This window comes from Egretta garzetta, unplaced genomic scaffold, assembly GCF_000687185.1.
Source record: "Egretta garzetta isolate BGI_Z169 unplaced genomic scaffold, ASM68718v1 scaffold251, whole genome shotgun sequence".
NCBI classification, from domain to species: Eukaryota; Metazoa; Chordata; class Aves; order Pelecaniformes; family Ardeidae; genus Egretta; species Egretta garzetta.
This window is the reverse complement of record NW_009258952.1, coordinates 5623479-5638718: the sequence shown is the minus strand read 5'-3', so window position 1 is coordinate 5638718 and position 15240 is coordinate 5623479. Positions and strand designations below refer to the sequence as shown.

Sequence of the window (15240 nt, the reverse complement as noted above, 5' to 3'; positions counted from 1 at the left end):
GCAGCAGGGGTGGGAGGAGGGCTGAGAGGCCCCCCCCATCAGCTGGATGCTTACCCTGCCCTGCTATGCCAGCGGGAAGGGTAAATCAGCTTCCCTGCAGCCAGCTTTAACCTTCTGCGGGTGAACATTAATGTCTGAAGCTCCCTGCGAGCACAGCGAGGCTCTGTGTTGGGTGTCCCCCCATCAGCTGGATGCTTACCCTGCCCTGCTATGCCAGCGGGAAGGGTAAATCAGCTTCCCTGCAGCCAGCTTTAACCTTCTGCGGGTGAACATTAACGTCTGAAGCTCCCTGCGAGCACAGCGAGGCTCTGTGTTGGGTGTCGCTGCTCTCTGCAGAGACAGGGGACCTTTTGGCACCCTGGAGACTTGGCCAGGGTCAGAATAGCAGAGAAAGAAACTGAGGCCAATCTCAGTCTGCACTGACAACGGAATTCATTTAGGAGTTATGAAGAACAGGTTACTGCTTTCTGTCCTTCCGTTCTTCTCGATCGGGATTTGCTTTCCTTTGTTCTACCCATCGTGTTGACTATGCCTTGAATCGTCTTCAAGTTGCTGCCTACGCCGAGCCACACCTGGAAGCTGACTTCGGGCTCTCTGAAGTAAAAATGGATCTTTCCTTTGCTTTCACTGACCTGTGGGACTTGCTGCCATGGTCATTGTAACGGTGTCGTTTCTATGCAGTTATTAATTTACCTAACAGCAAAATATGAGGCAGGGGGATGAAGAGTCACTGGCAGGTTTGGGGGCAGCTACACCGTCCCTCTGCTCCCGTGGCCATGAGCTGTGCTACAAATGCTGCTGAGTCCCAACACGCGACATTACAGAAAGGGCATCCGCAGGCTCTGCAACTCTGAAACCCTCTCAGGAGACATCACATGGCTTCGATTTGGGAAAGACCACACACGTTACAGGACTTGTGCCACCTGCTGCATGTTTCTTGCCAGTCACTGCTTTGCTTTGCTTTGCTGGTTCTGGTGTAGAAGGTGATCTTGAAAAATCTTCTTATTTTGATAACAATACCACAGTAATACATATTCTTCTTATAAACATCCCGTGGGCATATTGCAGGGAAAACACGGGTCACTGAACCAGCAAAAGCCAAACAGTTGGTAAAAGTTCAGTTTCCGCAGCAGGTTAGAAGTTTCCCAGTGGATTAGGGCAGCCATTTGGGCCAATGCTGCTTTTGGAGGTTATTTTTGTCCTGGAATACATAACTCATGCTGCAGCACCTGCTGTTTGGTTTTCCCAGCTGCTGCTCTGCTGAACGCACCCCGCCAAGGGAGCTGGGGAAGTTGGGGGTTCCCCCTGCAGCACTGGTTGTGCTTCACAGCCCTGTGTCTTCTGCTCACTCTGGACGCCCACTGTGCTCCAAGGAAGTGCCCAGGGAGAAGGGCGATGCCCACGTGCCCCCACGGGTGCCCTGGGAATACCTTGTGCCGTGTCACCCCTGCCAAAAGCTGAGCAAATCTCCCAGCCACCCCCAGAAGGAGCCTAACCAACTTAAATTATGGACAGGAGGGTGTTAACATAAGATGGATGCCACTAATGACAACACTAATGCTAACACCATGAGGATGCCTTGTATCTTGCTTCCCTGGGAAAATGATCTTGCTGACAGAAACCAAGAAACAAGTGCTGTGCTAGCACAGAGGTCCTGGCAGCAAACAGAAACTTGCTGTATTTTGAACAGCAAGGGACCATGTACTCTACCCATGCTTTGACAGAAGTACAGGGGTACTTCTAGGGGTCCCTTCCAACCCAAAACATTCTACAGGTTTGCTGCTCCTTCATCTAAGAATGTGCTTGGTGGGCAATTGTGTAACACAGGGCAAAACGTCGCTGGAGGTTCTCCTCTGGATGTGTTCAGACATCCCACGCATCCTCTGAAATCTGGCATAATTTGCTGGAAGGTTTGCATGAACCTCTCAGGCATTTCCAAAGCTTTATTAGGCTGGGAATGCCATACCTGGACTAAGGTGCAACCACCTGTGTGTGTCCCCAGGCAGGGACCAGGATTGCCACCTGCAGTCAGTAGACCCTTCCATCATTTTCTAAACTCCTAGGCAACGTGAAGGGAAACGTGGCAGGAAAGTAGGGAATACTCACTGCAAAAACCCCTCATAACTAAAAACTGAAGTATCTGAAATAAACAATCCCAAGGCTATCTCATTCCATCTGAGTAAAATGGCAGAGCAGCAACATATCCCACCTAGTGGGGGTGCGGGTGAACAGCTGGACCTGGAGGGTGTGGGACAGGGCTCGGAGCGGGTTGCCTGGGCTGCGTGAGGGCTCAAGCCCCATCGCAGCAGTGTGGCACTCAGTGCGACTGCGCAAGAATTACCCCCGGCAGGTGAGATTCCTGAAGGAATGATCACCTGAGGGAAACTGAGATCTCATGGAAATCAATAGTGGATTGATCACTGGGGCCAGAAGAACCAGGGGTATTCATTCCCCCCCTTGTATCTGCTGTCGCCTAATGCAGCACTGTTTAAATGCATACATTAGGGCAGACCAGGAGTTGGGATGACACAAAAGGATTGTGAGTGCCGAATCTAAGAACGACCAACCCTGCTTTAATTTTGCTTTAGTCTCGCTGAAGCATTTCACCTTTCATGACCCTAATTATTTAGATACACTAAAATAAACCAAATATCCAAGTTTAAGTGATGTTTATTTTTAGTTTCTTCAGCCCCTCTTATTTCTCTCTAGGTAGATGTTTTAACTATTTCTAAAGCCTAAGAGGAAAGAAACCCACAGGCCTAGAAATGTGTTATTACTTGATTTCACGATTCAGAGTAAGCTCTTTGCCAATTGTTTGGTCTTTATTTAAAGGCTATTTTGTAAAGTAGGATTGTAGGCATTAAAAAGCAGACTTTTACATCAGAAAATATGCATGCTGGAGCTAGGATTCTATTGTTTATCTCTGGAGTCATTAATACATGTTTTATGAGTTCCTCAGGAATGATTTGTGCATTGTTGTGTTTATTCAGATAAGTGGACGATGCTTTTATGACTCTGCTGGAAAACAAACAAAGCTCCCTGGTGACTCACAGTCCTTCTTAGTGGACTGTTGGCTCCATCCTTATTTCCCTCAGCACCCCTTGCCTTTTCTTTCACCAGTCAAACTTAAGCTTTATAGCATTGACAACTTTGCTGTCCCAGAGATCAGAAGTGCCCTCCAAGCTAGCTTCTCTATAGCACCTTTCATGCTGGCTCCTTTTAAGTTCACCCATAATTGCCTGCAGCCCCCAGGCTGGGTCAGATATGCTTTATATTTGCACCTCCTTTATATGCTTTATATCTTGCACTCACGACTCCACACTGATCTTTCTTAGCCTCTTTCTCCATGCCTATAGATAACACAGTTAAGAAAATAGTTATGTTAACAGTGTACGTTCACTTGCTCATGCTTGCTGAAGAAACCCAGCTTGTGCACCTCAGGAAGCCTCAGCTGTGCCCTGGCCAGGAAGGGGTACGGAGGGGTGGCACTCTCTGTGCCACCCTGTGCCTGACCTCTACCTGTGGTGACATCCATCATACAACTGATCTCAGGCAGAGAAGGTATCAAGACATCATAGATCCACCTCAGCAGCTGTGAAGAAGGTGGGAAAGCTCCAGTTGGGTTTGGTGTAAGGGAGGAATAGACACGGGGAACCACCAGGTCACGGGAGGCTTCCCAACTTCGGGCCACAGCTGGTGCTGTGGCTTGGAGGCAGCAGAGGTGCATTCCGGCAGTCCCCTTCACTTTCTAAGATCCTTTTACAGTGTTTAGCAACGAATATTTCTGCCTTAACTTCCTGTAGCAAGTTTTTGTGGGAAACTCTTTCACTTCTCCAGCTGGTTTTCCTTGGGTGTAGCAGCCTGACTTTTGGATTGCGCTCAGTCCTTCCACAAGACCCCACCTCTCTGGTGGGCAGGAGGCTGAAGGTGCAGGCTTCTGATTATGGTCACCTCTCTCTGTTTCATCTGGTGTAATTGTAGCATGTATGTTTACACTCCCCCAGTACTTATTTGGCTATGTCACAGAATAGCAGAGACCTTTTCAAAGCAAAACATAATTTATTTGAGTCAGATGAAGGAATGAAGAGATTAGTGAAATCTTTTGGCTAGTTTTATATATTAATGAAGAAACATGGAATAACTGAGGTCTTTTTACATGCTCAGAAAGAAAGTCTTACTGTAACTAGCAAGGGAACAAGTTGTAGCGAAACGAAATCAGTCCAGCTCTATTAATAATCGAAGTTTGTTGGGTTGAAGCTAAAGGCTGAAGTAATGCAGAACTCCCTGGCTTTTCCTTAGTGTGTGAAACTTGTTCACAACAGCACTATCAGCTAGCTTCTTAAGGGAGAAATAGTCATTGCCCAAACTTAGGCCAGATATGGATTTGAAACGCTAATCCTAGGTCTTCTCAAAACCAAATGAGGTAAGCACGCTCAGAGCATCCTGCAAACTGACTACAGCCGTCTGAGATGCAAACTGTCACTTTTTCTTTTGCTGCGTATCAACAACAGCCTGGCTAAAAGTCCAACAGGAGGAGGCATTTCCCCCAGGCCCACCTCTGGGGAGAGGTGCCTCTCTGTCCACTGCCTACCTCCACCTGGGGATGGGGGCACACCATGACCCCATGTACCGCTTGCCATTCTCATAAGTATGAAACGCCTGACATCTATTTTTTTATATATAATATTTGTAACCATGTGTTGTATATATGATACATATACTAAATAAAATAGGTATTATATGCAATATGCATGTACATGGGTAAAAACAAAGACTATTTCATTGTAAGTGTGCAGTGTATTGTTGCAGACAGATGGTCAGATAAAAATGCATGCATACAGTAACCTACATGTTTGTTTAGGTCAAAGAAGTTGCCTCTGTTTCCTCCAGACAGTGATCTAATTTGCTTTCTGTCTGCATGAAACAGAGACATAGCTTCTTAAAAGCTGTATGCTTGCTCAGCGTCAGAGCAAGGATCCAACCCTTCGGCAGCTCCGTCAAGCCAAGGTGTTGCCTCTGCTGAATAGAACAGTATCACTCTGAGGACAAATTTGCTTTTAGGTACCCATTTTGTCCAAGAGCATTTTCGAAATGCTGATGTCCCGTGGGCAAGGCCAGACAAAGCCACCTCCTGGCCAGACACCAGACAAAATCACCAGCATGGTCCTTAACTCAACAATAAACCAAGTGAGGCCTCACAGTACATAAAATGCCCTTGCAGACTGCCAAGGTCACAGGCAAACCTCAGTACATTTCTCTTTCTACACTAAAAGTTAAATTTCATATCAACAATTAGCAACTGTATTACAAGTTCCTGTGCTGGAGAGCCATGGATGCAGTTTATTACTGCTCTGCTTTTGGTAGAGGCTGACCACGATGGTAATCAAAACAGCTTTGGGCCAATAGCAGGGTGAAGGAACTGCATTCTCATGTTTTATCTTTTTCTTCTCTAAGTGATACACGTCCCACATGGCTTAGTAAACGTGAGACATGAGCCTGTGCTGAACAGTAACAATGCTGGGTTTTGACTAGAACAAATATTTCTTTGGTTCCTCTTCATCACACTCCCAGCAAGATGTCTTGAACATGCAAGTATGAAATTTATCTTCTAGTTATTTATTTTTACAGAAGGATTTGTGTAACACCTGTAACACCCTGGATGCTGTACTTTGGCAGTGGCATAGACTAGAGAAGACCTTGATGTTTTTCAGAAGCAAAGCTGTTTCCCTCCTGTTCCTGTGGACCAACAGTGGAGTGGTCATATTAAGGATCTGAAATACCATATTCCTGTCATCACTGTGGATATGTGAGAGCAAGATCACTTCGGAGGAAACTGGGGTTCTAGGTCATAAAAATCCTTTGCTTCTATCATCTATCAGCAGTCCTGGTTAACAGGGGAGGTCCCAGATGACTGGAGATTGGCAAATGTGACACCTATCTTCAAGAAGGGCCGGAAGGAGGATCTGGGGAACTACAGACCAGTCAGCCTGACCTCAGTACCGGGGAAGGTTATGGAGAGGTTCATCTTGAGTGTGCTCACCAGGCACATGGAGGACAATCAGGGGATCAGGCCCAGTCAGCATGGGTTCATGAAGGGAAGGTCTTGCCTAACCAACCTGATTTCCTTCTACGACCAGGTGACGCGCATGGTAGATGAGGGAAAGGCTGTGGATGTTGTATACCTGGACTTCAGCAAAGCCTTCAACACAGTCTCCCATAGCATTCTCCTGGAGAAGCTGGCAGCTCATGGCCTAGATGGATATACTCTTCGCTGGGTTAAAAACTGGCTGGATGGCCGAGCCCAGAGAGTTGTGGTGAATGGAACTAAGTCCAGTTGGCGGCCGGTCACAAGCGGTGTCCCCCAGGGCTCAGTTCTGGGGCCAGTCTTGTTTAATATCTTTATCAATGACCTGGATGAGGAGATTGAATGTGCCCTCAGTAAATTTGCAGATGACACCAAACTGGGTGGTAGTGTTGATCTGCTTGAGGGGAGGAGGGCTCTGCAGAGAGACCTGGACAGGCTGGATCGATGGGCCGAGGCCAACTGCATGAGGTTCAACAAGGCCAAGTGCCGGGTCCTGCACTTTGGTCACAACAACCCCATGCAGCGCTACAGGCTTGGGGAAGAGTGGCTGGAAAGCTGCCTGGCGGAAAAGGACCTGGGGGTACTGGTTGACAGCCGGCTGAATATGAGCCAGCAGTGTGCCCAGGTGGCCAAGAAGGCCAATGGCATCCTGGCCTGTATCAGGAATAGTGTGACCAGCAGGACAAGGGAAGTCATCGTGCCCCTGTACTCGGTGCTGGTGAGGCCGCACCTCGAATACTGTGTTCAGTTTTGGGCCCCTCACTACAAGAAGGATGTTGCATTGCTGGAGCATGTCCAGAGGAGAGCAACCAAGCTGGTGAGGGGTCTGGAGCACAAGTCATACGAGGAACGGCTGAGGGAACTGGGGTTGTTTAGTCTGGAGAAGAGGAGGCTGAGGGGAGACCTGATCGCCCTCTACAGCTACCTGAAAGGAGGCTGTAGGGAGGTGGGGGTCGGCCTCTTCTCCCTGGTAACAGATGATAGGACGAGGGGGAATGGTTTGAAGCTGCGCCAGGGCAGGTTTAGGTTAGATATTAGGAAAAACTTCTTCACTGAAAGGGTTGTCAGGCTCTGGAATGGGCTGCCCAGGGAGGTGGTCGAGTCCCCATCCTTGGAGGTATTTAAAAGAAGGATAGATGAGGTGCTTAGGGATATGGTTTAGTGGTGGGATGGCAGGGTTAGGTTAACGGTTGGACTCGATGATCTTAAAGGTCTTTTCCAACCAAAGCGATTCTATGATTCTATGATTCCCAGCTTTTATCTAAAATACAATTTATATATACATAAAAACCTGTTACCTGCAGCTACCTTGCTCTCCGGACAAAAAAATAAAGGTCGTGGTGCCTTCGCTGAGTACTCTACCCAAGCTGAACACAGGAATCCAGCTCTATCTTTTCCCTCTAACCTTGAATTTCTTCATTTTAGATGACTTGTTGGCGTGTTGTTGGTAATCCTTACTTGCTTAATTTTCTTTTAAGTTTGGGTGCTTGAAGGACTTACCCAGCTGTGTTCAGCATTTTTGTTCTTGTAGCTTGGCAGAGGCCTGATGGGCACGGAAGATAGCTGGGAGTTGGGAGCAGAAGCAGTGGGGGAGGAGGCTCAACACACGATGCAGGGCTCAGGGCAATGTGTGCTTCTGAGGGACCACTGCTATAGTGTCAAAGCCCTGTTTGGAGGCTGATTTGTGGTGATACAAATGGGTTTCTCTAATTCTCAAATGCCCGAGGCAGTTCTTACACAAACTATTTCAGCCTAGGAAAGTGCAGCCATCCCTTGCCTTGAGAATCCTTTCCCCTTGTTAGGGTGAGACCACCATACTTCAATTCTTCATGCACACAAGATGTGGACACAACCTTTAAATGGAAACAAGGCAGACCAAATCCTCCAAAATACACATGTTCCTTTCCTCTCCTCATAACACAGTAGCAGTGCCAGTGGTAACTTTTAACCACGATTACTGTCAGCTATTTAATGCAACTGTAATTATCCCACAGACTAGGAAAATACGCCAATAAATGTTAAAATTCGAATCCGCAGGAAGTGAGTCAGCTCAAGTGATCAGAAATTACTCTGAAATCCACCATTGGCTGTCTACCACTGCATCGCTTCCATTCTGCCTTGCTGAAGCATTCCCATGGACTTTGCCAGCTCCGGGGATTATCGTCAGGACTGCGTTGAGAAGCATGCTTTCTGGTTTTGAAAGTGTAAATGATCTTAACTCTCACTGTCCTCCATCTCACACAGCGGAATGCAGCTGAATTTGACATTGCTGAGAGCACCGCCTTTGGGCCCAGACTGGGCCAGTGGGGTTTTGGGGCTTTTGGTCCTTTTTAGCGTGATCGCACTAACATTGGTGTTACTCCCAGTTTCTCACCCTTCATTTTTCTCCAAGTCACTGGCTTGTATGAGCTTTCTGTTTTTCTCAATCCCCAGTTTCCTGCTGCTGACTGATTTTAGGGTGCAGTCACCTCTCTGGATACATAAATGTGAACAATAGTATTACTCATTTCTGAAATGAGTAGCTTTACACTTTGCTCTGCTTTCTAAGCTGTAATTCCCAATCATTAAATGATATAAAGTGCATTGCTTCCCATCACTTGCATTACTTCCTGTCTTAACTTCTAAACCAAGTCTTACCGCTGCTGAGATTTCTCCCTGCCTGAGCTACTCGTTCAAGTGTCTGAAGCACTTTCTCTCATCATTATTGTGACGTCTTTGCTGCATTTCTGTAAGGATGCCAACATCTTCATCTAACGGGTTCAGGCACGCCTGAGTGGCCCTGTGCACCGACCAACCCATTGAACTAGAAACAGGGTATGGAGATGCACAGGCTCATATGAAGCTCTCTTGCGCTTCACAGGCCCATGCCTATTTATGCCTTGGCACCACCCAGTATCTTTGTACTGCTTGGAAAATGCGACATTTAAGCAGTACTCTTACTTCTGGTATCAGAGATTTTTTCATATCCTTTGCCATCCTTTATAGCTTCTCAACCATTTCCCAAGGAAAGCTTAAAAACCTCTCCTGCTCTCCGTAACTCCAGGGCAAGGTTTGCTACCCTCCCACACCTTCTCCATTCATTACTGATAACATGGGCCTAATTCCTGCCCGCAGTGAGACCCTTTCTGTTGGATAATCAGTGTAAAGATATTTTACAACTGATGCCTACTGTGTTGCAGCCTAAATGATTCCTGACACTGACAGGGTGGGGTAAAAGGGCATTAGCCTGAAGGAAAATCTGGCTCTGGTTTCTTCTCTTGGGTCCTCCGGTATGGACTAAGGATGTTCTCACCTCCTTTTCTTCCTCTCACTACTTGCTCTGCTTATGGGCCTTTCCTCTCACAAAAGCAAACCCTAAGCAGTTAGGAGGGCCGCCACTTTGTTCATACCCATTTCTACTCTTCCTCAGTACTTGTAGCCCCCAAGGTTTTTACATCCTTACTAGCTGATTTCAGCCAGGGGGTTCTCCTCTACTCATCCTCAGTAATCCAATTTTTCACATAGCAGGTACTGTCTGGAGATCTGAAGGGACAACATTGTGGTATGAAATGTTTGATAAAACCCCATCTTCAGTATGTTTCAGGTAAGAAAACAATATTATACAACAGAGCAAGGAGAAGGCAAGGCTGACTATTTCTTTGGAGACAAAACGAGAGTCAAAAATGTTGGAGGCTTACTTATAGAGTGTCTCTCTTTGTTCCAGCAGCATAAGATCATACAAAGGAAACAAATATGCACACTCGACAGCTTGAAGCAAGTTATTTCCTACCTATTGGGTTTTCTGGCCCTCATGCTAGTCCACTTCAAATTCAGGTGCTTCAGGTTTTCTCCTAAGGAAGCATTTTATTGCTCCAGCTGATTTTAATTCACTTGGACAAAGTAATTTGCCCGTATGTCCTTCTCAGCCAGAGCCCAATGCATTCATTAGAAAGCCAGGCCTCAGGAGGTTTGGTTTCAAGCAAAGAATTGCCAACTTGTTTCAGACAGCCAAATCACACAGAAATGGCAGTTCTTGTCCCAGATTGTGACCTTCCTGCGTGTCACACAGGTTAGGTACAAACCAACCCTCCTGGCGAGAACGCTTGGGGATGCCCTGGTTTCGGTGGAAGGAGATGGTGCCATTGCTTGGCCCATGCTGCCACTCACTTTGAGGAGAAAACATTGCCAGCGCTGCTGAGCAGCAGGAGATGAGCTAGAATATTTACCCTCACTATCAGAAATATTTGGTATACAGTCCTGAGAGACAGCAGTGATGCCCACATATGCCTACAGAACTGTCTGTACCCTAAATGAAGAGTGGGTGGCATTTCCATACGGATTAGAGGGAAGTAGATAATGAAGACTGGATACAGCTATACGCCCATCACGGTTTACAGATTCTATATTCACAGCCAAAGAATCAACTTTGGTTGAATTTATCCATGTTAATTCCTATGTGTGAATTTAAAAATTCACATGCTGACACTTCCAGTTAACATACACGGATGTATCTAACAGGGTTGCTTCTAGAGATCACCGAAATGGCACCGTATCTTCACCTCAGTCTGCACAATTCTTTTCAAACACAACTATGATTTGCATTCCAATTTATACTACATGTATTAAGTTTCTTAAGCTCTATACTTTTCATACTTAGACTCTATTATGTATTTCTATCACATGGTAATTAAATAATCAGTCTGATGACTTCCACAGAAAGTTAACTAACTAATTTAATGCTGTGGTATTAGCTAATATAAAATACTTTCTACCATACCTTTTCATCTAAAAACTCTTGACCAAAATTGGGTTTTGTTTGCATATTACTTAGCATACAGGTGGTTTAACTGTTTCTACCCATTGTTATTTCTATATCTGCTGAGAACTGCTCCTTCATGAAGCTTAAAAGCCAGGCTCTAACCCTTCAGCTTTACCCTAAACTGCAGGAAATGTATTTTTTACATGTCTATGTTTTCTTCTGGGAATTGGCCAATTTTGGTTCTGCATAGGACCAGGAGAGTCCTGCTCTGCAGGCACTCTCCGTATCCCAACCGCCATACACTTTTCTACCATATTTGGTTTGTCTAGTCCTGCTGTCACGACAGTGGAAATGACCATTCCTCTGCCAGTCTATCCCGATGGCCTCAGTCAGCCCGAGAATGCCTACCAAACCCAGGAGCAACTACCTAACCCAACGTACTGTGGATCCTAATAGCTATCCAACTGCCTAGCTGTGTGCAAACTACCCAGTAAATCACATGTTTGGTAATTTTTCCTTAAATCCAGAGAGTTGAAAATATCACAGATCAACATTAATAACAGCTTTTACATTATAAAATTGTGAATAATTTAGTTAATTGTATGGATGTGTTGACCCTTACAAATGGTATTATGACACATCATGGAGTTTGTCAGAAGCGTTTGTATAACCAAAAACACTTCTGTATGCCATGGCTGGCACTGCCTTCCTAATAATGTGCCTATACTGGATTTAGGTCCACACTGGACATCCGAGCTGTCTAGTCACTCTGATTTGTGGGAAGAGCTGTTCCTAAGAATTTTAACAGGCTGTGAACCTGCTACAGCTAAGTCACAGAGAATAAAATAAAACAAAACCACTTAGCGATATGGAAATTTCTTAACACCCACCATCACATGGTCCTCCACGCAGGCAAACTTTGCGATGGTGTTAGGGTCAGCTTCGGATGCCTATGTGGGAAGGGTGGATATGGTTATCTGTAGTTCCCACCATAATGACAGCTGCTAAATGAGTGAAAGAAACAAAGTCTGAGAAAAAAAAAAAGGAAAACATTTCTCAAGTTGTAAGTTAAAATCTCAGAAAAGATTAAACCCCTGTCCTGAGGGGCTGCTGTGTATAAATGTCTCAGAGGCTTGAAAGGCTTAAATTTTAAAACTATAAATGCTGACTACTTTCCTTCAGCTGTAACCGTACTGTGCTGTTCCTTTTCACTTAAAACTATGCATTTAGGCCCAATTTTCTTATTCAAAAATGTTATCACTCACTGCCATCTAGTGTTAATGGCACAGATTGTCAGGAACTTAAAATTACTTTTCTGGCTTCAAGAATTAAAAATTTACATTTTTCAAGTTTGGCCTTATCCCGAGAACCTGGAAATTCCTGTTTCTACTGACAGAGGGAGCTGCAGATGCACAGTAGCTTGGAAAATCAAAGCGGCTTATTCATAGGAATAGATTTGACTTTAGAGGCCACAACGCAACTTCAGTGGCTACAGTTACCTTCAATTTTATTTCCTTGATTCTGACTCCGCTTACGGGTTCTCTCTCCCTGTCTCACTGTGTCACACCAGGCTGGCTCCTGAAGCAGAACCCACCGCCGCTCCTCCTGCAGCGCGCAGGGCAGACGCAGCCTGCTTTGCAGCACACGTCCCTCATCCTCTACTTGTCAGGAGAAAACTGGAGACACTGTTACGCTCCGCCATCCATGCGCCGCGTTTCTTTCCACCTGGCTATGTGCGAGGGATGGTACAGACCAGATCTCAACAGCACAGTTAGAACGCAACCCGGAGGCAGTGGGTGCAGTCACACAGCAATGTGTATGCCCATGGCCCCAGTTTGCTCTTTGAATGGAGTAGCTAAGTTACTCAACTAAACTACTTACTTAACTACTACAGTCGCACTTAAATGCAAAATGCCTATGCAGATTCTGGGAGGCAAAACCAGAACAGAACTTCAGTTTTAACAGTAAACAACTTCAGTTACAATTGGTGTGGATTTATGCCATGGGATTCAAAGGTAGCAATGAATCTTGCTAGTGAGGAGAAACAAACTCAGAATGCTTCCTGAACCCCTACAGGTGCTATCCACCATTTGATATTAAGCAACTGTTCACTTCAGTTAAGCGTAGTAGAATAGGCAAAACCAGTCACAACCTCCTCCTTTCTCTATTTTACCAGGCAAAGATTTAAAGCCTTAAAGCTGGGATGAAGCAGTTGAACGAGAAAGCATTTTCCCTAGAGAAGAGTGTGCCATCCATGGCAATTTTAAGGCACAAGTCTCACTAATTTACACTGCATCTTCCTATTTTTTCCAAAGGTTGGACAAGTTCTGAACAGTGTGAATTACCTTCTGGTGACTACCTTTTAAATAAACAGAATTAATAATTGTTCTTTACATGAAGAATTAACATATATTAAGTTCTTAAAGAAAATGTCTGAATTCAAAAGCAGACCACAGAGCGTTACAACCACATATAGTCATAATTAGTTTATTAGCACTGTTTTTGAAACAAATATGCTCAGGTACTTAAACACAGTTTAATTCACGTTTATTTCCACTTTTGATATATTACTGTATATTACATAATGCACTGAATATCCAGTAAATAAATAATAAAACCAAAGTGCAGATTAAAGTAGCAAGGTCAGTTCTTAGGTTATCAGGAAGGCCGAAATCACATTAACAGTGTAAGGACAGCAAGTTGTAAATGACTAATATTTAACATGTCATTCTATCGTTGCTATATGCATACTAGTACAAACGGTCCCTCTGAGAACTGCACTTAGTTATCTACAACAGAAAACAGTCCTTCCCTTACATTACATTTTCGTGATCTTTTTTATTTCTTACCTTTCAGGCCTGATCCTGCAGTCCTTACTCAGCAAAACTTCCAACGCAATCTGTCAGGTTAGTTTCTTACTTTTTCTTTAACCTACACAAAGCCCATTGGCTCTCTCTAAACATCTGAATACTAAATGATGAGGGTTTGAATTTCTAAAAATTCAGAAATTCTAAAAATATCCATAACAGAAAATACCATAATTAAGTACAGACCTAAGAGTACTAGGGCCAAATCCAAGAACAGATCTAGACAGAAGCCTTGGGAACTGTCAAGACAGCAAGGTTGGCATCTGGTGAGTCAGGCACTTTCCTGACTAGCCAGCCACTTTTAGGATCATAGTTTTGCATGTGGATATCTTCAGTCTCCTTAAATACTGCTTTGAGCACCTGCATCCTTTTTTTGGATCTGGCCTTTTTTATACTTGAATACATGATGTATCACATTAACATTATGCACAGACAATAAGAGAAGTGACCCTAAAATAAAACAAAATGATAATACACCATGATATCATAGCCATGCCTAGAAGAAGCTATTGTTCTTTTCTGTGCTTGGGTGAGGCACATTTGTTTTAACGGCTTTTAACACTGTATCCCATTTACTATTCTTGTGTTCTAACTGCCTTTTCCTGAACTTGTGCTGAAATAAATCGTTGCTGTCTTCATCTTCAGCCTCTGACACTATCTCCATTTTTTGGATAATCAGTTTAATGAGGTCATGTTGCTTTTCCAACAGAGTTGATATATCTTTGAGCCTAAAAAAACAAAAAAAGAAAAAAAAATATGCATATAGCAGGCTTTGCGTTTTGATTTCAAAGGACATTTTAGTCATTAAAATTACAGATGTAAAAGTCTTGACAGTCCTCAACGTCGCCTTTCTGCTAACAAAGAACATTATTTGGAGTACATTTAATTTTTCAAGCGTGGTACTTCTTCAGTTTTCAGGAAATAGGATTAAAGAACAAATTCCTCGTTCTTGAGAAAAGTAACTTACTACATGCTTAAGGCAAGAGCAACTTCACTCTCAAAATAAAATTCTGAACAGTTCTATCGTTTTTCCTTTTGACTGAAGTAGTCTGGCAAGAAAAAAGAGCCAGATTTGAACGGCAATTAAGCAACCACAAACATTCAGTGAACTTCACAACTACTTTAACAGCATATGAAAGATACTGATGAGGCACTTATTGATCTCTTTTAAAGTGCTATCCAAAGTGCAGTTAACACCAGTTAGCATCATGCATACCGAACACACGATCTGTTATCTTTTAAGAAACAATTAAAGAAATGGCAAATGTGTCCAGAAATTTTCTTCATAAAACCACCAAACAGGCTTTTTGAAAATCTACTTTTCAAAACATCTAGACTCACAAAATCACATCATGAAGTATACATTGTGACTGAAAAGGTTCTCTGTGAAGAACAGCTTGGGGCTTGTTTATATATAGTTGCTTTTTTTTTCCCCACAAGAATTAAAATAGTGCAGCAATTAGCTAACATTAATACAAAGCAAAAAAAAAAATAAATCCCACCCCAAATCAGAAAACCAAACCCATATACACTCAGTACTGATTGCTTCA

The 15240-nt window shown here is 44.1% G+C and overlaps 1 protein-coding gene across 1 annotated transcript in view; it reads right to left on the bottom strand.

The window, feature by feature from the left end:
• Positions 1-14186: 14186 nt before the first annotated feature.
• The window catches only part of TRPA1 (transient receptor potential cation channel subfamily A member 1), a 37824-nt gene continuing 36770 nt past the window's right edge, over positions 14187-15240 (bottom strand). The window contains exon 27 of the mRNA XM_009634497.2: positions 14187-14418. Coding sequence (XP_009632792.1) covers positions 14187-14418 — 232 coding nt within the window. The remainder of the gene's footprint in view (positions 14419-15240) is intronic.